The sequence below is a fragment of the Lissotriton helveticus genome, chromosome 10, assembly GCF_964261635.1.
Source record: "Lissotriton helveticus chromosome 10, aLisHel1.1, whole genome shotgun sequence".
NCBI classification, from domain to species: domain Eukaryota; kingdom Metazoa; phylum Chordata; class Amphibia; order Caudata; family Salamandridae; genus Lissotriton; species Lissotriton helveticus.
This window is the reverse complement of record NC_136071.1, coordinates 275,508,862-275,532,004: the sequence shown is the minus strand read 5'-3', so window position 1 is coordinate 275,532,004 and position 23,143 is coordinate 275,508,862. Positions and strand designations below refer to the sequence as shown.

General features: G+C 43.6%; 1 protein-coding gene across 1 annotated transcript in view; it reads left to right on the top strand.

Moving 5' to 3' along the window:
* The window catches only part of OBSCN (obscurin, cytoskeletal calmodulin and titin-interacting RhoGEF), a 2,124,484-nt gene that overhangs the window by 826,349 nt on the left and 1,274,992 nt on the right, over window positions 1-23,143 (top strand). Inside the window, exons 73-74 of the mRNA XM_078665296.1 lie at window positions 3,669-3,947; window positions 4,095-4,170. Coding sequence (XP_078521422.1) covers window positions 3,669-3,947; window positions 4,095-4,170 — 355 coding nt within the window. The remainder of the gene's footprint in view (window positions 1-3,668; window positions 3,948-4,094; window positions 4,171-23,143) is intronic.

The following is a 23,143-nucleotide window of genomic DNA, read 5'->3' as shown; positions in this document are numbered from 1 at the left end:
TCAATAGATCATTTTAAATACTGTTTCTGTTTAATTTGTTTTGATGTTAGTGGTATGTGAAAAGCTTTTACAGACATTTTGCAGAGAAATATCGTGTTTTTTTCATGCAACATCCATAAGTAAAGATTTTTTAGACCAAAACATGACTTCATATATACAAAATGGGAGGGTGTCACAGAGAATATTTGTAGTATTAGTGAACTGCTGTTGTCCTACAATATTGAAAACATGCATCACTTTCCATAAATAATAGATGTAACAACTTTAGAATTTGGACGAATGTGCCTGTGCACTGTCAGTGACCTGGCCAAAGAGGGCATGAAGGAGCTGAAACTGGGTCATAAATTCAAAACTGTTCTGAACAGGGGCCCCAAAATACAATCAGCCCCGGGCCCCCAAAATCCTTAAGATGTCCCTGTATGTAGTCACTAACCATGCACGATAATGTCGGTTATTTTCATTCTGTGTCCTTCAGTGTGAATCTGGTGCTCCGAGCCCAACATTTGTTGTTTTCCACCTATGCTTAAATTGCATTTTTTCAGCAAGGACAGTATGTTAGGGAAATAGCTCCCCGCAAAACCACGTTTTAAGCTGTGAAGCAACAAAAGGAAGCACATTTTGTTCACCTATTCACACGATGTCCACCTGTGGCTTGACACAACTCAAAGTTATGCGGGAAATGCTCTCTGATGCTCACAAAAGCAATTAGGTAACACAAAAAGCATAGTTGGTTGTGCTACAGACAGCTGACCTGCTCTTGCTCCAAGTCGCGTTCCCTCACCCTGTCCAGGTCCCCAGCCAGCATCAAGTTACCATCCTCAGGTAAGTCAAAGATGAAGTCAAGGAACAAGTTGTACCACAAGAGCAAACATGACAAGTGGTACTCGTCCCTGTCTTGCTACCCCCAATGCAGGGTGAAGGAGTGCTGTGTTCACTCCAATAACCCAGCTACACTGTCATCATTCTACTCCAAGGTTGGTCACATCGCACCAAGTTTCTCGGCCTATTGTGCACACTGCAGCAGATACAGACCTTTAAAGTGGCCATGCTGGCTCCCTCTGCAGGGCCATTGGGCCCCACCAATCTGCCGGTGGCGGCAGTAAGACTTCTGCTGACAGGTCTGGCCGTGTTGCCAGCTGCCCTTTTTGGACATCCTAGTAGCTTCCTCGTACAGCCCCAACCATGACCCCGACTCCATCGGTGCCCGGACCAGATCCAATCCCGATGGCCTTTTCTGATCTTGAGCCAACATCATCTCGCCACAGGCCTGTGTTTCAATATGAAATTACGAAGGTGCATCCCTCATTTTGGGATGAACCACAGCCACTTCATCGAGGCCAGTATTATCGTCAGTTGGAAGCTTTGTTTGGATCGTATCCTGATGCCATTCAAGAGATTCAAAATGTGCTGCATAGAAAGGATGACTATAAGTATGTGATCAACTTGCTCTACACTCATTACTCTGATGCTGGCCTACATGTAGATCTACATAATGGTAGTGGTCTATATTCATCTCCTGAGATAGGACGGGAGGAGCGTCTCCTTTGCAGTAGTAGTCTGCAGAGCATCAGAAGCATTGGACTTTCAGTTACCTATGATAAAGATTAAAGCAAACCTGCCAGACAGAAAGTCAGAAGCCTGGTCCTGCTTATTCATAGCCCTTACTTTTTTTAACCGGGTCCTGACAAAATCCTTGATGGCAACTTGTCTAAGCCATGTTCAGCTCCCCCAATTAGTGGCCTGGTAGCTAGGCATCATAGGCCAGACCCCCAGAGACCCAGCCCTTTTAATGCAGCGCATGATGCCTGAGAGCATGGTACTTCAAAGTTCGACTAGCAAGATGAATCTCAACTCACTCCATTCTGCACTACTATACAGAGAATCAAAGAGCATGGATGTATTTGGATGAGAGACTTCCGCTCCCTTGGCCTAGAGCTTACTGAATCTGGGGTTAATCACATATGCCCTTTGGAATAAGGGCAGCAAGATCCTGTCAATCTTCCCTGATGATTTCAAAAACAAGTTTTACTGAGACAATCTAGGACACACAGTGCAGAAAAATAAGTTTTGAAGGCTGGCCTGTACACAACAGACTGCGTAGGTTGTGCTATGGGCACTGGTGTCATGACTAGGCATCATGCATGGATGCACTGCAGGATTTTCCTGTGATGTGCAGGCAACCACTGTGGATATGCTGTTCAACAGTTCCAGGCATTTTGGATTAAAGGCTGACTTTGTTCTGGAGTGCTTTTAAGACAGCCATGCTATGGCCCTATCTTTAGATTTGCTATCTCAGACCTGTCAATCCCTTCAGCAGCATCAAATATCAGAGGATACTCTTGGGTCTCGGGAATCACCAGAGGCAGTCTTCGCAGCCCATACAACAGCAGCCCAGCCTTTTGGTGGCCCAAAAATACCTGAGTCATGGCAGCCTTCCTCTTCTCCCTCCTCACCTGAAGTAACATTTGCCAAGATTCTTTGATTTCCCCACCCATGGTGTTGCGTGACTGGTAGGGGTTAGGTTTAATTTTTTCCTACCTGGTGCTGCACGTTATTCAAAAAGGTTACTCCCTCCCCTTCACATCTTCTTTCCCTCATATCTTATCTGTTTTTGTTGAAGCATTTCGCAGGAAGTCTAGTCACTGATGGCCAAGGGGTCTGTTCAGAGGGGCACAGATGGGGAGAAGGGATTGGCTTCTGCTCCCATTATTTTGTGGTGGCCATAAAAAGATGTGGACTCATTCTAAATTAAGACCTTCCACTTCTCAACACCCTCCTGCAAAAAGAAAGGTTAAAAATGTTGACTTTCGCCCAAGTTCCTTATCACACACTGGAATTCCTGCCTAGAGGCTCACTGGGAGACTCATTCTTCCTGCTGTGGAACTCTAATCTCCTTTATACATACCTACCTCTGCCTCTCTTGTTTCGAGTTCTGAAGAAGACCAGGAAATACTGGGCCCAGATCATCTTAATTACTCTGCACTAGGTCAGAAGAGTGTTGTACTGTGATCCGTTGAGTAAACATTTGTGCTCTGTGCCATCTACTTTTATCTGAGGTATTTCTGCCTCCACAGCTGGCCAGGGTCCTGTACCTTAATCTCCATAACCTGCAAGTCCATTCATGGAGATTGAGCAGGGCAAAATGAATGGATTTCATTTACCTGTCAAGGCATTGGATGTTATTAATTTAGGAACCCCTCTACCACATCTATTTATTCTGGTCATTGGGTGAAGTTTATGGCCTGTCAAGTTGATACTCTGCAGGCCAAACTTCCAGATGTTTTTTTCTTTCTACTATCTCTGGTCAAGCCAGGCTCTGCTATGGGCACTATTAAAGATTATTTGTCTACGATTAAGGGGTGTAATGAGCATGACAATGGCATGAGTTATGGTGTGCCACTCCATAATGTGTGAATTTTAGGATTTTTTCAATTTTTAATGTTTGCTTAACCATAACAGACCCTGAACTGTGTTTTATTCAGTGACAATATATGTGTGCACGTATTTGTAAAGCTACTTCTATGAAAACACATAAAATATTTCTATTTTTTTAATTATGCACTAGTTTTTGCATGCACCATGTAAATACATGACAAATTAAAGAGAAAATGAGCGTCTCACATTGTCTCATAATGAATATTGTTATTTTCTTGTTTCTCTTTCTTAAGCTCCCATGTTTGTAACAGAACTACGAAATCAAGAAGTTCAAGATGGTTACCCAGTCAGCTTTGACTGCATTGCCATTGGCAAGCCACAGCCAACTGTTCGCTGGTTCAAGGATGGGAAGGTGGTCGAAGAAGATGACCATTACATGATCAATGAAGACCAGGAGGGGTGTCACCAATTGATTATCACTGCAGTGGTTCCTTCCGATATGGGAGTGTACCGATGCCTGGCTGAAAATAGCTTAGGAGTGTCTTCAACCAAGGCTGAATTAAGAGTGGACAGTGAGTATGCATTTAGTACTGAAGGTAGAGGCTGCTAACTAAACACAGAGCACCTCACTGGGTCTCTGAGTTTCGGCGTGAATACACTATGGGCTATCTGCTATCCCATGGAAGTAATACTTAATCTTTTTGTTTTGTGTTTAACAGTGACAAGTTCAGACTATGACACAGCAGAAGCCACTGAAACTTCATCCTATTTCAGTGCCCAAGGTTACATGTCCAGGTAAAGTATTATTTAAATCATACATTCATAGAATTAAAGAAGGGAATCCATGTGTCATTGTGTCCAACCACCTTCTATTCATTTGAATGATTGCTATATTACTGTGGGATAATATTTTATGAAGGTGATGCTTGAAGCTCTTGATAGCTATTACAGAATAGTAATCACATCACAAGTTCTGGTACAAAGCTGATACAGCACAATGGCTCACATTACTAGGGGCCCAGAAATTGATGTGATATTTTTCGCACTTGATAAAATCCCGGCGAAGTGGGAATTTACTGAGTGCGATAAATAACACCTAATTACATGTTTAGGGGGAATACCACACTAAAATCCACATCTACCAGTAAATACCAGGAATTTTACTCAGGTTTGACGTCTGTATTTATGACAAAACATAACATTGCGATATGTGCTGCAACACAAGTTAACCCATGTAAGAAATTGGGCCAAGAGTTGAGAGGAGTGGAAGCCCCACTCAGGCAACAATCACAATCCTTGTCAGGGTGATCCACAAAAGTCACTAAATTAACCTGTGCTTGACCCTCTGGTATCTTGACACAAAAGCATTCAGGCTTAACTTAGAGGCAAAGTGTAAAGTATTTATGCAGCATACAAACAATAATAAAGTAAAAACACAACACTAGAAAAATCCTAGAACAATGGTGAAAAATAGAGTACATTTTCATAAATAAATAGACAAACATCAAAATCCATTCACTAGAACCGGGGATTGCAGACCACAACGGTGTGTGGGTCAAATACAGAGACCAAGTTAGTCCAGCTGAAAAAGTTTATCTTCTCAAATGTTGGTGAAAAGAGTTCCATTCGCAGTGAAGGAGGCCGGCAGGAGCAGGGAGAGTGTCATGGAACGGTTGTCGATGTAGCGCGATGAGCAGGCTGGGCACCACAGGCTGTCATTGCTGTAATGCGAGGAGCCGGTCGGGCATCTCGGATGTTCGTTGCTGGAGATTCACATTGGCAGTCACTGTGGGCTGTCATTGCTGTAGTGTGAAGTGCAGTTCTTGCGTTGACGGTCGTCGCTAGTGGACGCTGTAGCGCGAAGAGCAGGTTTCACCAGAGCTTCTCATTGGTGGGCAACATGAGCAGCAGAGTTTCAACGCTACTAGGTCCGTTTGCAGCCGCAAAGAGTCTAAACTTCAGGAAATCACCCTTAGGTTTTTTGAGGAGCTCATACAGATGCCAGCCAAGGTTGCAGGACCTAGTGAGCACCTCTTGGGGCTCAGGAACGTCTTCTGTTAGAGGCCTGCAGGACCCAGGCAGTCTAGTTGCAGCTGTGCAGTTGCAGGGAGGCCTCTTGAGCATGTTGTATCCCTGTAGCTCAAACAGGAGATCAGCCAACTGACCCTTGGAGTCACAAAGTTAGACTAGGCTGAAGATAAGCTGGTTCAGTCTTCCTTCACAGACAGAAAGGCAGTCCCTAATCAGCAGGACAGTCCTCTTGCAGCGGAGAAGTCCTTTTTCTGATATCTACAGGTCCAGGAAGATTCTGAAGAGTGGCTCTGGAGGTTCAGTATTTTTACCTGTTGCCAGCCTTTGTGTTGGGGGGTGGACTCCCGGTTCTACTGCCACATCTGGTTCTGGAAGGTTCTTCCGCTTCCTCTGTCAAGGCTCCAAATTGTCTTGGGGTCACAAAAGGCATTGTAGGCTTGGTGTAAGATTCCCTTGTGTGTTTGTGAGAAAAGGTCCTTTGGAGCGCAAGGTAGTCTAGGTACAGCACCTCCCAGCCACCCAGCTTGGATGGCCCATCCTGTCCACTTCTAATCCCTCTTGGTGTTTCTGTCAGGAAGTAATACACAAACACCAACTGCAGAGCCATTCACAGCCATGTGACCCAGGACATTGACAGAAGGCCTGAATGGTTAGGACAAGAACATACCAACTTTCTAAAAGTGGCACTTTTAGAATTGTGATTTAAAATCCGACTTCATCATTAAGGTTGGATTTCAAATTACCAGTCATTTGAGTGGAAACATTATAATTCTACCTGCTTCCCATCTAAAGTGATCATTTATTAAATGTATTGTTATAACCCAGTGTTAGTCACTAGGACAGATAGGCCTTACAGCAGTGAAAAATGACTTTATGAGTTCTTTACTGCCAGGACATGTAAAACTAAGTACACATGTCCAACCTTTTAAATACAATGCACCCTAGGATCTACTGTAGGGGTGACTTATAATATTTCAGAGGAAGGTTTAGGCTTGCCAAAAGGTTTATTTTGGCAGGTCGAAATGGCAGTTTAAAACTGTATTGCAAGATCCCTCATTAAAGCTAAGTATACCAGATTATTAGCTGCTACATCTACTGACCTGTACAGATGGTGAAACCAGTACACATCGTGGATGGGCTGGGTCGCTGGGTCACAGCAGTTAAAATAAGCATATTGCCCCGCTTGCCAAATGCCAGTAGTGTCACTGTTCTGTCTGTCAGGTAGTAATTGTGTTTTAATTGTTCAAAGGATGCAATTCTCTCCATGTGAAATAAGTCTTCCACCCTCTTGCAGATAGCCTGTTGCCAGGCCAGGTAGACAGGGCAATCCCGAATTATGTAACATTAACATTTTTTGTTAGTTACGTGGCATTCTTTGGTTATTATGTTGTGATGTGAATGATGTGTCCAGGTCTTTTCACTCTTTCTCTCCAATTATGTAGACATATAGGGCTGGGGCAAAGTCAGGATTTTTCAGTATTGGGGGCATGGGTGATGGCGTCGTCATGAATCCCTCTACTGTTGCAATCTTATCCCATACTTCTACTATTGACTTAACAACTGGGGAAATATAGACATTTTGTGGTCTGCATCCTTTCACCAGTCATGGTACTTTCCAAAAATATGTGGCAGTGACTGCTCTGTCCATAAAGCACCAGTGCTTTTCAGTAGTGGGGTGGTGCCATTGCACCATATATCGGAGTTGTGCAGCTGCATAATAGTTTGATAGGCAGGGGACTCCCAGGCCTCTTTCCTCTATTGTCTGATATGTCCTGCATATCACCATACAGGGTTTATTGCCCTCCCAGATGAATTGTCTGATGCATTTTTGCCACATCTCTATTGTTTCCCTTGGTGGAGAGTTGTAGATTGTTTGCAAAACATACAGTATTTTAAGGAATAAGGTCACCTTAACCGCTTTCATACACCCAGACATGTTACTCCCCCATTTCTCCATTTCTGAACTGCAATACGGGCGGTCGTGGCAACTCGTTGTAGTTAAGCATGACAGTCTTGTCGATAGTTGGGCAGATTTTGATTGGCCAGGTATGGTATATGTTTTATTGTCCACAGTAGTGGGTACGTCTGTGTGAGGGTGTCTTTAAGGTCTTGGGTTGTGTTAAAGCACATCAGTTGGGATTTAAAGGGTGTTCATTGTAAAGCCGAAAGCATCACTAAATCTGTCCAGTTCAGAAAGAAATCCTGGAGTGGAGGGTAGGGTTTCCATCCATTTCACAATTACATCATCAGGGTATATGGCTATTTTGTGTGGATGCCCTACGAACTCCACTCCCTTTATGTTTTGATGGAGCTATATCTTCTCGGTTTTTGGTTCCATATACAGTGCGAACAGGAGGGGAGAAAGGGGGCAGCCCTGTTTTGTTCCTCTACCCACTGCAAAGGGGCATAAGAGCTTCCCGTTCACCTTAACTCTAGCATCTGGGGCTGCGTAGCCACTAAATGTCCACTTACTGAATCAAGGTCCTTGTCCTTCCTTTTCCAGCACCCTAACTAGGTATGAATAGTGTACTCGATCAAATACCTTCTCTGCATCGATAAACAGTAGGAACCTGAGGTGTCAGGCTTGTTTCACTTTATCCAGCATGTGTAGCAGTCGTATAGTTTTATTGCTATACCCTATTTCGGAGATGAAGCCCACTTGGTCTGGATCTATCAACCCCTGCATATAAGGAACCAATCTTTGGGTTTATATCACAGTGAAGATCTTCGTGTCTATATTTAATAACGATATTGGGCTACATGAGAAACATTGTGTAGTGTCTTTTCCTAGCATTGGTATGACAATCATTATGACTTCTCGCAACAGAAGGACATAGGATGCCTGATTTTGTGAAGCCGTTATATAATCCCATCTGTTTTTTGGCCAACAATGAGCAGAGCATCTTATTAAAAGCTGCCGTAAGGCCATTTAGGCCGGGTGCCCAGTCGAGTTCTGGCAATCATGTATATCACTTTCGCCACTGTAATGTCTACTGCCAGTGATTGTGCTTGCTTGGGTGTTATAGTCAGTAATGAGACATCCACCAGATAGATGTGTGTGATTGTGGAGAGTAGAGGTTTAGCTGCATAGAGTCCTGAGTAAAAATGTTGAAACATGTCAGCTATACCGGTTTCGCCTCTCACTGCCTTTTGTTTGTGTAGTCAGAATCGCTATATTACTGTCCTGTCTTTTGGCTCTTAGCTGGCAGGCTAACAGACAGCCTGCTTGATTGCCACATATATAATATCTTTGTTGCGCTGTCTGAGGAGCTAATTTTGATTTGTAAATTTCAAGGGCCGTAAGTTGTTGTTTAGCTAGTGTGAGTTGGTGCCATATACGTTTGGATGCTGTTCTTATATGTGTCCTTTCTAGGTATGCAACCCTCTCTTCTAGCTCTCTTTTCTTAACTCTTCACTTTCTGTTCATATCTGCTATTTGTGAGATAGATTCTCCACAAGTTACTGCTTTTACTGTGTCCCGCAGTATATGGGTAGTCATATACAGAGTGTCATTGATGCTGTGTTTGACCGCTTCTATTACCTTGTAATGTTTTAGTAGATTATCATTGAGTTTCCATCTCTGTGTGGGGGTGTCTGTGGAGTCCCTCCTAAGTTCTAGTGTGATGGGCGAGTGGTCGGAAATGGCGGATATTTTGATATCAGTGCGTATGGTCATTGCACTATATGTGTGGTGCCAAGAACGTTTTCTAGCCCGATAGAGGTCTCAGGAGGCTGCCAAAAAAGTGTAGTCATTGTGTGTGGGATTTAGGTTTCACCAGATATTAATTTGCCCCATATCCTTTATCCATTTGAGGCTCCCATTTGAAAGTGCCCCAGTTCATCCAATCCTTAGAGCAGATCTGTCCATATCTGTATCAATGACATTATTAATAATACCTCCAATCAATACATCCCAGTCTAGGGATGCCAGATCTGAGAAACTATTCCTGGTTCTGATTTGAAACATATATGGTGTCCAGTGTAAGGGTGGTTGTTTCAAATAGGATCCATCCTGGAATATAAATTAATGTGTCAGTAAGTCTACCCTTGAATTTGATAGCCAATTTGATAGCCACTCCCCCTGGTTTTTTGGGAAGGGAGGAGAAGAGCTTTCTGGAGAACCAGTGAGAACGAAGCCTCTGCCAGTCCTGTTTGATAATGTGTGTTTCCTGCAAGAGAGAGATGTCGCAGTCCATGTCTCGTATGAAGGAAAACAAAGCCTGGCATTTAACTGGGGCATTTAGACCTCTCATATAATAGCTTATGATCTTAATCATTGAGGCTATGGAGAAGTAGTGTGTTGTCCCCTGATTGGCTTTCAGTAGGATGTGTACCCATGTGTGAGTTTAAATGTAATGTTGCTAGAATACCTCTTTGTGGTGTTTGTGGATTCGCATTTCCTCCCCAACAACAATATAACAGCAATAGATAGCATTCACTACTCCCTCCATGGAGCTCTCAGTTTCTTGATGTGGCCCCGAAGTTGGACTCAGGGGGTCAATGACCAATTCCATTCTCCGTCATTAACCCCAGTGCCTCCTCCCAGCCTCAGTCCTAACCAACTTCAGTCATCTTACCGATTTTAACGCCTCACTCACTCTGGGAGCATATTGATTCCTTTATATGGATGGTAAAGAAGGCTCACCTGTCAGAGTGCCCTTGTAGCCCATAGAAAAACGGGAGGACTGGGTCTCTCAAACATTCAGCAATACTACGACTAGGCCCAGTATGAAACAGAGAGGCACTGAATCCACATGGATGCAGCTGTCTTGGGGTAGACACCATCGGTGATCCTTTGACTAGCCAAATGAGATAGGCCCTTAATCTGCTACTTCTAAAAAAGAATTTGTATAAATATGTAAATCTGCCATAGCGTCATAAGACAGAAGGCACTGACCTTGTTCCCCTTCCTGTACACACCACTGTGGAGAAACCCTGATTTCTTTGCGAGTCTGCAGACATTGGAATTCCTATATAAGTGCATTACATTATGGCATTTGCCGCCCAAAAAGCTGAAGGGAATCCATACATTCACCTCAGGACTGTGTTGGAGAGGGTGTGGTCAGGAGGGAAATGAGACACATATGTCGTGGTCTTGCCTCCAGCTGCAGATTTTCTGGAAACAAATTCTTGCCCACCTAAAGGGGGTGCTGTGTTACCCGCTAGGCATAGACCTGGCTACAATCCTACTCCACTTGTGGCCTCAGGTTTACAGATGGCTTGTAAAATCTGACTGGAGAACTGCCACTCACATGATCCTATCAGTAAAACAATCAGCAGCCTAAAAATGGAAACATAAGGTAGCTAAATGATACACAAAGGGTGGGGACGCTGTGGTCTCTCCTGGCAATTCAGAAACTAACTTGTAACCTTAATGACATGAGTGGCAAATATGAGCCGACTTGGAGACCCTTGGTAGACTACCTATCAGGGGACTTGCTAGCCCTGGGCAACTCAAAATCTTTGAGGGCCCTTAGGCTGGACCTCCAACCAGATGATAAAATCTAAGAATTGCAATCTTTAGAAGCGCAAGATACCAGGATGGTGTTGACTGTATAATGCTTCTCCTGTGGAGCTTGTTGTTACTGGGGTAGAAAGGGTGGGGAGGTATGAATAGGGAGGAAGGAGCAACATGGGAAGGGGATTGTTTTTACTTTTTCTCTGGTATTCTCCTTCCTCATTGAAACTTTTTCTCTTCTGTTGGAAATGTGGGCTCGTTAGGCCAGACATTCATGGTATATCTTGAAATGCCTATAAAATACTTTTGAAAGAAAACTGCATTACAGGCTGCGGTGGCATGTCTGAAACATGATTTAAAAGGCTACTTTAGTGGGTGGCAGAATGAGTGCTAAAGGCCCACTAGGAACATTTAATTTACTGGCCCTGGGTTCTTGTGATACAATTTACTTGGGGCTTAAAAGTAAATTACAAGTAAATTAAAAGTGCCAAGAGGTGTAGGCCATTTTTACCATGTTTAAAGGAGAAAGCCCAAATACTTTAGCACTGGTTAGTGCCTCCCTCACTCCTAGTTCCAGCTCTCTTGTCTAATTCATAGTTGAAGTCAGCTGGTAAGTCCAAACATGAACACAGAAAAGCAAAGTGGTACTCAATCCCATCCAGCCATTCTGTATCCAATGAGAAGGCGCAAGGACATCATAATGTCAGTAAATCTCCCTCTAGGTCCCGGTCCTGGATTTGCAGATGCCTTCAGTCAAGACCAGGACAAATGTCCTTATGGAGACTGAGACAGCCACGTCTGATTGCCTTCTATCCTTTAAGAAAGGCCCTCACCAATACCTTGATGGGCACTTGGTCTAAGCCATGTTCCTGCCCACTGATGAATAGCCAGGTGGCCGATCACAATTGCCAAGATCCGACAAACCAGCTCCAAGCGATCCTGATTTCCACACTACACATCCTACTCGGGAGAGTTCTGGTTCAGGAATCAACCTGCAGGCAAACCTCAGTTCATTCCTTACTACTCAAGACAGGGAGTCCAAGAGGATTGAGGAATTTGGAAAATGTACGATTACCACAGTCAGTCATGGACCATCTCCAGATGACAGCACACCTCCTAACATTGTTGGGGGCTCACAATCAATGGTTATATGGTTCCTGCTCAGAGGTTACATTTATTGGAGCTATATTGGATCCAGTTCAGGGTTTTTCCTCCCCGTCCCCAATAAATCCAGGACATGTGGCCTATGACCCTGATGTTTAAGCCTCAGCCCCTGATCTTACAGAGTGCAGCTTTTAGGTTTCTTAGCCACCTGCACCCTCCTTGCCGATTATGCTAGGACACCTGCGGGCTCTGCAGTGGAATCTGAAGTTCCAGTAGGTCCAGCATCAAGGAAATCTATAGGATGGCGTCTAGATTTTGGAGGAGATGGCTCATGATGTGCAGTAGTGGCTGCTTGAATTCAGTTGGTCCAGCCAAATAGCCCCTCATCCTTCCCCACCCATATTTGACAGAGGGGAGTGATGGATCCCTGCTGGGTTGTTGAGGGCATTTGGGGAGGTGGAAATCAGAGGCCTCTGGTATCCAATAGAAATCGGGCTCCATAGCAGTCTGTTGGAGTTGAAGGTCACTCATGTAGCTCTGAAGGCCTTTATGTAATCAGTAAGAGGCTGTTGAAATTTCTCACTGACAGCTCCACTGACATGGGGCATTGCAACAAGCAAGGCGGATTGGGGTCCTGGGTCCTGTGCCAGGAGGCTCTGCGCATCTGAAGTTCGTTGGTGCATCAAGCATTTCCAGATCACGAATCACCTGGCAGGATCCTTGAATGCAGAGTGAAAAAGCTAAGCAGGTGGAGATTGGCAGATTATAAATGCCATTGACATTATAAGGTGGTGCAGGGCATCTTCTGGCAGTGGGAATACCCTTGTATTTTATCACCATGGTCAAAGGTGTTGTGTGTTGGAATTTCCGTAAAAGCGCTCATTAGGAGATTCATTTCGGCTGGACCTGAGCACGGGACAGTATGCCTTGTCTCTCCCCCCCCTTCTTCGGGTTCTGAAAAAGACCATGCCCAATCAGTCCTTGAGTCATGAGGGCATAGTTGTCTGAACTTTTGTTCAGGAGTTTCTTCGGTCGCACAAGCAAGGCAGGGTCCTTCACCCAAACCTGCACGATCTACACCTTCATATATGGAGACTGAGAGGCAGCAGTTCAACGTGTTAGATCTAGCGTGAGCTGGATGTCATCCTCGCCATTGGGCATCCTTCCAGAAAATCAATTAATGTCAGGCGCTTGAACAAATAGGTGGCCTTGAGTAATATCTGCAAGATTGACACTTTACAAGACAAGCTGGGAGATGTTCTTTTGTTAATTTTTTCTTTTGCCTTACAACACTATTCAAGCCAAGCTGTTTTATGGGTTTTTTGTACGTTTTGTCCTTGAACCAGCAAGGCCTCTCAATGTGCACTGTTAAAAGTTATTTGTCAACCCTTTTGGCCTTTCTTCGTTTACCGGAAAACTGTCCTTGTTTAAATCGCCTGTTGTGCTGAGATTTGTAAAAGGTTTGACATACTTGTTTCCTCACACACCATTTGTTATGCCACAGTGGGACTTTATTTGGTCTTGACCTTTCTAATGTGCACGTCTTTCAGTCGGATGCAAAACTGCTTGCTGTATCTCCTGACAATAAAGGTTTTCTTCTTCATCGCGATTACTTCAGCTCATCCTGTAAGTGAGATTCAGACACTGTCGGTGCAAACCGCCCTACATCGCCTATTTCCTGGACAAACTTGTTGCTGAGGACTCTGGGGACTTTTACCTAAAGTCATGACTCCTTTGCACTTTGGGCAGTCAATCACCATGCCAGCGTTCTTTGCCCTCACACCTTGAAAGAGGTGGAGAGGCATCATTGGTTGAACCACAAAAAGGCTTTAATGCTTTTATGTTGATAGTACCAAAGATGATTGTGTGGACGATCTGCTTCTTGTGGAGTGCTCTGTGGCGAAAAAGGGAAGACTATGCATTAGAGGACCCTGTTGAGGTGGATCGTTCTTTTTTTTTGTATTGAAATCATTTTTATTGAGAATAACAAAAGACAAACAAAGGAAAAGAAGTACATATCACATATCCCAATAAAGCAAAAACATGAGGACGAGAATACATCATTATGTAGGGATGATGCTAACAGAATAAAAGTAAAATAACGAAATAATGAAATAACAAAGTAACAAAGCAATAAAGGAAATAGCAACAATGTGTATGATGTCATTAATGATCGGAAAGTGCTCTAGTGCTACCTGGGACTACATCAGAAGGGCTAAGTCATCTAGCTCTAATTGTCAGAACAGCCAGTATGTACAATAATAGAAAGCAAGGCGACATTCTGGTTATAAGGGGTAAGAGACCTCCTAGGAGCAGGATTTGCGGTTTTATGGGGGGGTTATAGCATGTGTACGAGGAATCGAGGGAGCTCCAAAAGTTTCCTATGTGATTTGCGCCATGGGGAATTTTGGAGAGACTCATTATCTGCACCTCTCAGAGAGAACAACAATTTCTGCCATGTTTTAAAGGCAACTTCACTAGCATTTTTCCATTTGTTTAGAATGACCTTACAAGCCAGAGTAAGCATGAGATCCATAAGATGTCAGTCCTGGGCCTTTACAAGTTGAGGATCATCACCTATGGCACCTAGTATAATGTAAGATAATGAAAAGCACTGTGTATGTAGTTGTAGATCTTTTCCCAAAATGTTTGTAGGGTAGGACAATAAAAGAGCATGTGCGCCAGATCGCCCACGTCAGATTTACAATTCAAACAGGTGGGACTATCATTGAGTTTAAGTTTTAAAAAAATTTCAGGGGTCCAGTATACTCTGTTTAGTAACATTATCTTGGTTTGTGAGAGTATAGGCGATATTTTGTTTGCGAAAGGGGTCAAATAAATTTTCTCCCTGTCAAATTGAATTAGAGATGAATTCGCCTCATTTTCCCATGCCGTCTCATATTTTCTATGTGATTTTTGTGAATTAGGAGAGAGGAGTTTATATATTTTGGAGACAGTGTACCCGGCTTTCACGAGTTGAGTAAGCTTCCCAGCAATAGAGGGGTTGTGTGCTGTGATAGATCGTGAGGAAATGAGCGACTTTAGTTTTAGAAATTTATAGAAATCCAGGAGTTGAAGCCCGTGCTTTGATTGTAGCTCGGAGAAGGGTAAAGACAAAGTGTCTGTAAATAGATCTTTGACTAGGTTTATCCCCTTTTTAGACCAGTGGTCCCAATAAAGAGACCTGCCATCTATTTTTAGATTCGGGTTATACCATAGGGAGGCTAAGTTAGATTTGTTAATTTTGGTTTTGGCCTTGGTCACCCGTTCTAAACTCAGTAAGGCTCTTTTGGTGTTGAGTAGGATGTATCTGGAGTGAGGGAGAGCAGAGACATCCGCCGTTAGGAGGGCGGGGAGAGGCATTTTATTGCAGATCGCGCTTTCTATATCTACCCAAACAGGGGTATAGTCTGCTTGTGTTAGAAACCAATTAGACCCTTGTTTACATAAGTAAACAGTCTGGTAATTTCTAAAGTTCGGGAGGCCTATACCACCTTTTTCTGTGGGTAGCTGAGTTTATTTAGTGAGATTCTAGGTTTCTTACCCTGCCACAAGAATGTATTAAAAAGTTTATACACCTTTTTCAGAAAATCATTCGATAGCAGCATTGGCAGCATGCACACAAGGTAGTTAACCAGTGGTGTAATCATCATTTTCAGAGTTTCCGCCCTGCCCCACCATGATAAAAATTTTGGGGACCAACCGTCTAACAAGTTGGATATTTTTTTGTAAAAGGAGGTTTCATTAGTTTTTAAAGTGCTGATTAGGTCCTTCTCAAGTTCCAGTCCTAAATACTTGAAGCATTTCGTTTGCCAGAGTAGTCCTGAGTCGCCCATGATGTCTCTGTCGCCTACTTTGTTTAAGAGTTTCACCTCCGTTTTATCTTTGTTTAATTTATAACCAGACACAATGGAGAAGTCCTCTATTGACGACATTAAGGCTGGTATAGCAGTCTCAGGGTTTTCAGATATCACCAGGGCATCGTCAGCATAGGCCGTGATTTTAACCGTATACTCCCCGATCCTATCCCCTTGGTATTGTCATTATGTCTGAGATGATAGAGGAAGGGTTCAATGGCAAGCAGGAATAGGGACGGGAAGAGGGGACAGCCTTGTCTCGTGCCTTGTTCTAAATTAAATGAGGATGAGAGGTAGCCACCCGCTCTGACCCTGGCAGTGGGGTTGGAATAAAGTGCCATCACCATACAGATGAAAGCCTCACCTAATTTAAATGTATGTAGTGCCGCTTCTAAGTAAGACCAGTCTACCTTATCAAAGGCCTTTTCGGCATCCAAAAGTTATTGCAACTGTTGGGGAGTCAATAGATTTTGCTTTCTCCAGAATATGGGCTAGGATGCGCGTGTTATCGCTGGAAAGCCTGTTTTTAAAAAAAAAACTACTTGCGACGGATGAATTAACTTGGGCAAAAATTTCTGTATACGTTTCGAGAGGATCATAGCGTAGATTTTACAATCTAAGTTAATTAGCGAAATCGGCCTCTAATTTTTTGGAGAAGGCGGGTCTTTCCCTTCTTTTGGAATCAAAGTTATAATAGCTTCAGCCGGCATGCCGCGCACTTGACCAGTATTGTCAAAATCATGATATAGGTCAAGTAGAGGTTGAGTGAGAAGTTGGGAGAAGCATTTGTAAAACTTTCCATTAAAGCCGTCCGGGCCAAGTGCTTTCCCTAATTCAAGTGTTTTAATTGCGCATTCAATTTCTGAAGCAGTGATCGGACTATTAAGTTCCGATTGCTCTAGAGCCGATAATGATGGTAGTGAACAATTACTTAGGTAGTGTTCTATTTTGGAAATGTCAAGAACTTTATTTTTGCTTTATAAGTCATTGTAGAAATCCTTAAAAACATCCGCGATCTTAACGGGATTAGAGTGAGATGTCCCAGACTTGTCTGTCAAGCTCTTAATCATTGATCGCTGCAATTTGAATTTTAGGTAGGAAGCAAGGCTTTTACCTGCCTTGTTTTATTCGTATAATTTTAAATTATTTTGTGCTTTCAACCATATCCCCGCTCTCTCGCTGACTATCTTATTGTATTCATATTTTTTATTCACTAATTCATTCAGGACAAGGGGGTCTCTGGTTAATATGTGCTTTTTTTCTAGTGCGGTGATCTCTTGTTCCAGGTGAGCAAGAGATCTGTTAGCGTCTTTGTTCATAGCCGATCTGATTTTTATGATTTCACCTCGGATGGTGCTTTTAAGTGCCTCCCATCGTGTGAGATCAGATGTTTCTCCTTTTTTATTAGATGCGAGGTAGTTTTGTATTGCCCTTTCTATGGTAAGCCTATGAGGCTCTTTTTCTAAAACTGCATTATTCAACCTCCAAAAATGTTCTTTTTTGATCGTGTGCAGCAAGACTAGTGATAAGGTGATACAGGAATGATCTGAGATAACTCTTGGCTCATTTGAGGTATCCTCAATGTTATTGGAGGCGTTCCCAGACAAAAGTATGTAGTCTGTACGCGAATAGGTGTTGTGAGGAGTGGAGAAGAAGGTATAGTCCCTCTCTGTGGGGTTTTGTATTCTCCATGTGTCTACGAAATTAAAACGTGAACAGAAATTTAGGAGGTGTTTGTGAGAATTAAAATCTACGCGATGCTGGCCAAGCAGCAGACCCTGGACGGATTGAGGCTTCTACCACTACGCTTGCAGGGGGAGTGCCTGTCCTTGATATCTGTTGTGTTGTGACATGGGGTTTATGATAAAGCACTGGTGCCTTGACACCACTAATTGCGTCTGTGGGAGGCAGGAGTGAGGGACACGGCTCTGCAATGGTTTCACTCTTTTTTGCAGGACAGGCAGCAAGCAGTATCTCTTCCTCCTTTCCAATCAGCCTTTTCCACGGTAACGCACGGAGTCCCACAGGGCTCTGCCATCAGCCCAATACTTTTTAATGTTTACCTCAGGCCGCTGATTCTTCTTATCAAAGGTTTCGGCATTAAAACCATTAATTACGCTGACGACACGCAGATGATCCTCTCCTTGGAAGGAGAGGACTCTATTTCTGTAGAGGTCCTACATAACTGCCTGCGGGAGACATCAAGGTTGCTAAAGAATAATTCACTCCAGTTTAATGCAGGGAAAACTGAGGTGCTTTTTAACAGTGGCTCAAGGATCCCCCGTCCGTTCCCTAGTAACTTCTGGCCCCCGGAAACAGCTTCCATGGTACAGCCTGCAGGCTCTGTCCGCAACCTTGGGGTTATGCTTGACCACAGGCTCAGCATGGAGACCCATGTTCAGAAAACCTCAGTCTGCTGTTATGCCATCCTACGCTCTTTAAGGAAAGTTTTGCCCCTCCTACCCACCCAGGCCCGCGCCCAGGTGGTTAGATGTACCATCTTGAGCAGGTTGGATTACTGCAATGCCCTCCTGCTCGGGTCCCCTGAGTTTTCTACTGGACAGGCTCCAAAGGGTCCAATCTGCGGCTGCAAAATTGGCCTTGGGGCTGCCGAGAAGATCCCACGGACCATCTGCCCTGGCTCAATTGCATTGGCTTCCTCTTAGACAGAGAATTCAGTTTAAGGCTCTCTGTATTGTTTTCAGGGCCCTCCACGGTTCCGGCCCAGCCCCTTTACAATCTAAGTTTGTGTGGTACCTGCCTACCAGACAACTTCGCTCCTCGGATGCCAAACTGGTAGTCATCCCCAGATTTAGGAAGGTCAGAGCCGGAGGTAGATCCTTCGAGGTGGCCGCCGCCAGACTGTGGAACACTCTCCCCATTGAGATTAGACACATCAATGAACTCCTACCATTCAGAAAAAAGGTTAAAACCTGGCTCTTCCCGGGCTAGCCTAATCCCCTCTGGTCCATCTCCCGTTCTTCCTCAGACTCTGTCAGCGCCAGGATGCCTGCAATGGTGACAGCTTGCGCTTTACAAGTTCTTAAAATAAATAATAATAATAATTGTCACACCCCGCTAATAAGGGTGTGGAAAGGCAATAATAAGACAATTTCAACAGCGTGAAGAGTTGCACTAATATATGGCTTCTCTCCGTCATTTCTGGTGAGGTACGGAGACAACATGGAGCCATACAGTGCCACCTAGTGGTGCTTGGAAGCATTGCGGAATAAAAGTTCTGGAGGAGCCAGTCTGGCGCCTGGGAAGTATTCTAAGGTGATGACTCGAGAGTGAAATAGAGGATACCGCAGAAAGACCAGTCCTGAAAGCAAATATCTTCTCTTCCTTTTCCTGTTTTCACTCGTTTGCATAGTAAGAAGTGTCCGGTGAGACCAGTTTTATCTGGTAAAGATTTTTATTGAACCTAGGCAGATAGACCTCATTAGAAGCACATGGTTAGTAGGTGACTGTCAACAGCAGAAGAAATGGGGCGGGCTAAAAAGCTAAAAGAGCATGCCATACCAGTTGGCGCTGGGATAAATTGCTTTGTTGGTGCAAAGACCTAGTTGTGCTGTTCACCCGCCATAATATAACTACCGACCCATATCCCTCCTCCCTTTCCCGGCCAAAGTAATCGAGAAAGCCGTCAACAGCCAACTCGCTGCCTTCCTTGAATCCAACGGCTTTCGAGCCAAACACAGCACCGAAACAGCCCTCATTGCGGCGACCGACGACATCCGAGCACTCCTAGACAACGGAGAAACAGTAGCCCTCATTCTACTCGACCTCTCCGCCGCCTTCGACACTGTCTGTCACAGCACCCTCATACAACGCCTCAACAACATCGGCATACAAGGAAAAGCCTTGGACTGGATCATCTCTTTCCTAGCTGGGAGAACCCAGAGAGTCCGACTCCCCCCATTCTACACAGAGCCCACCGAAGTCATCTGCGGCGTTCCTCAAGGTTCCTCACTCAGTCCCACCCTCTTCAACGTCTACATGAGTCCTCTCGCCTCCATCGCACGTCAACACAACCTCAACATCATCTCCTACGCCGACGACACCCAGCTAATCCTTTCACTCACCAAAGACCCCAACACCGCCAAAAACAACCTTCACGAAGGCATGAAAGAAGTAGCCGAATGGATGAAACAGAGCCGCCTAAAACTCAACTCAGACAAAACGGAGGTGCTCATCCTAGGATCCTCCCCCTCAGCTTGGGACGACTCACGGTGGCCTTCCGCTTTGGGATCAGCACCCACACCCACAGACCATGCACGTAACCTTGGCTTCATTCTAGACTCCTCTCTCTCAATGTCCAGACAAGTCAACGCCGTATCGTCCTCCTGCTTCAACGTCCTTCGCATTCTCAAAAAGATCTTCCGCTGGATCCCCCTCGAGACAAGAAAGACTGTCACCCATGCACTGGTCACGAGTCGACTAGACTATGGCAACACTCTTTACGCCGGAACTACAACAAAATTGCAGAAAAAGCTCCAGCGTATCCAAAACGCGTCAGCGAGACTCATTTTAGACATCCCGCGCCAAGAGCACATCACCGGACACCTAAAAAATCTCCACTGGCTTCCCGTCAACAAGAGAATTACTTTCCGCCTTCTTACCCACGCACACAAGGCCCTTTATAATCTGGCACCCGAATGCCTCAACACCCGGCTGTCCTTCTACATTCCCACCCGCCAACTAAGATCATCCAATCAAGCCCTCGCCGCAGTCCCGCGCATCCGAAAAACCACCATGGGTGGCAGATCATTCTCCTTCCTGGCTGCCAAAACCTGGAACTCACTCCCCACCCACCTTCGCCTTACTCAGAACCACATCTCCTTCAGAAAAGAACTGAAAACCTGGCTATTCGACAAATAGTGAACCCCTCCCTCTAGCGCCTGGAGACCCTCTGGGTGAGTAGTGCGCTATATAAATGCCCGAACTTGAACTTAATATCTCTGCCTCCTAGTGCATAGTACTTTGCAATTAATATTTAGTAGCTTGACCCATAAATAGTTACCTGTGCTCATTACATCAATATTCATGGTTACATTTTATATAATAGAAGCCCTGATGAATGAGTTTTCAAACAACTAACTTGGATGGCTATTCCAGCATGCCAACATATAAATGACACTGGGTTCACCCACAGCAGGATTTCATGTTGTTGGGCTCATGGGACAGTCTAGAATTCATGTCTTGGTAATTCTTGTTACTGATTAGTAACGTTTATCTGAAAATGTTCAGAGTTTCTCTTTACGTGTTCAGAGTGAGCTGCTTTGCTCCCAAGTAAGTGTGGTGAGATCTATTGGTGTGTTGTTAGCGTGTGATTATTCCACTCTTTTTAACTGTTTAAGAAACAGCAAGTTAATGGCCATTACATTTGAATAATTTGTGAAATAATTTAGTTAGGTGATATAATTAATGCTCTTTGCAGAATTCTACTTCGATATAGTATAAGTAAGGACAGTCAATCTTGCTATTAAAAGGTTATTAGCCAAGAATGCAACATAAAACAAGCTATCAAAAAGAAATACTATCTACCAGTGAAAGATGCACTTTGTTTAAACATCACAAAGAAAGGACGCCAAGGTCTGGTTGTTACAGGCAAAAATAAGTACCTGTTCATCTGATTTGGAAGCACATAGGCGCATATTTACTAAAAGGTGACGCAGCGCAGCAAGTCACCCTGTTGCTCTGCGTGACAGGGAAAGAGCAGGAATGTGCCTTATTTAAAAGAATGCAATGCATTCATGTCCTTGTCCCTGTGCTGGTGCCATTTTGGCTGTCTAGCACCGACGCAGTCACCCTTGCACCATTGTGCAAGTGTGCCTGCATTGCAGACAGGTTTGTTTTTGTGCAGGAAGGGGCACCTTCCTGCATAAAAATAATCCTGGGAGGCAAATTCTTCTTTCTTTGTGTGCTGCAGAATGCAACATACATAGAAAGATGAAGTAATGAGGAGAAATAGAGATATTTCTCCTTGTTATGCCTCCCATGGGAAGGCATAAGATTTTGGCACATTCCCAGGTTTACAAGTTCTTGTAATCTGGGAATGCATCAAAATCCATAGGTGTTGCGTGGGTACACCTTCTGCAATGCCAATGGAGCTCCTACCCATGGCAGAGTAGGGCAACGCAGCGATTTGCCCTACCTTGGGCTACTCCAGATCTATGAAGCCAATCATGGCTTCATAAATCTATTGAAAAGGTTTGCGTCACACATGTACCACCTTATGTGGTGCAAACGCAGCAAAAGCCTCTTGTAAATATGCACCCTAGTAACTAAGTTACATAAATAATGATGTCAGGTGAATGTTTGCTGATGGAGGTCATTGCAATTCAGCAATTTTGTAAAATACACAAAAGTCTGCCTCTAATTTTCTTAGTAGTCTTGTCCTGACACCAGCAGTCTCCTAAAGTAAAAAAAAAACCTAACTATTCAACTGTAATAACGTATTACAGTGAGTAGTGATAGTACAATGTCTGTTGATAAATTGAAAATCAGGTCATCGAGTAAAATTTCGACTGCTGTTTTAACAATAATAGTTAAAAAAAAAAGGCTTTCTTTTTTGCCCCTTGAACTCGTTGTCCCTTAAAAACGTAACACTTATTAGCAGAAAAGGAATCATTTGTGGGATTGTGTTCATGTTTGCACTTTTGGAGTTGATCACATGAAAGATCTCTGCATGCCAAAGCACTTTAAACTACTACTGGTTTTGAAAGTGGCTTAATTCAAACTGCTTAAAACATGTTTTCGAAACAAAGTCGAACTATGGAATATTTATTTTTACAATGCACATCCACAGTGATTTTACTTTTCAGCAATTATGCTATCTTTTTCATATGAAGGAAAAGAAACCAATGATTTAAGAGATTTGTATAACGTATAGCTGTGTATTATGATGAATAAAATGCACTCTCCTGTATTTAAAGGAATATTGTAAGAAAGCTAGGAATTCCATGACCTAATAAAGTAACAGAGCTGTAGCCCTCATTCAACTCTGTATTCACAGGACTCCTTGATGAATTTCAACACGATTGTAATGCATGGATGAGAGTATTTCATCCCATAAATAATAAACATGTTAATGGAGATTCTGGTTAAATAATGATAATTTGCTAATTTGAAGTTTGAGGGTGTTTTAGAAAACTTTAATATCAATAGGAACATGTTTGCCACTTAAAAATAAAAAAGAGTAAAAACATTAAGTCGCTGCCTTGCATGCTGCTTTTAAAAAAAAACGGTTTCCAAATTCAACTTTGGAATTAAAAGTACATCCAAAGTCTATAACTACATTTTTATGACCTATAGG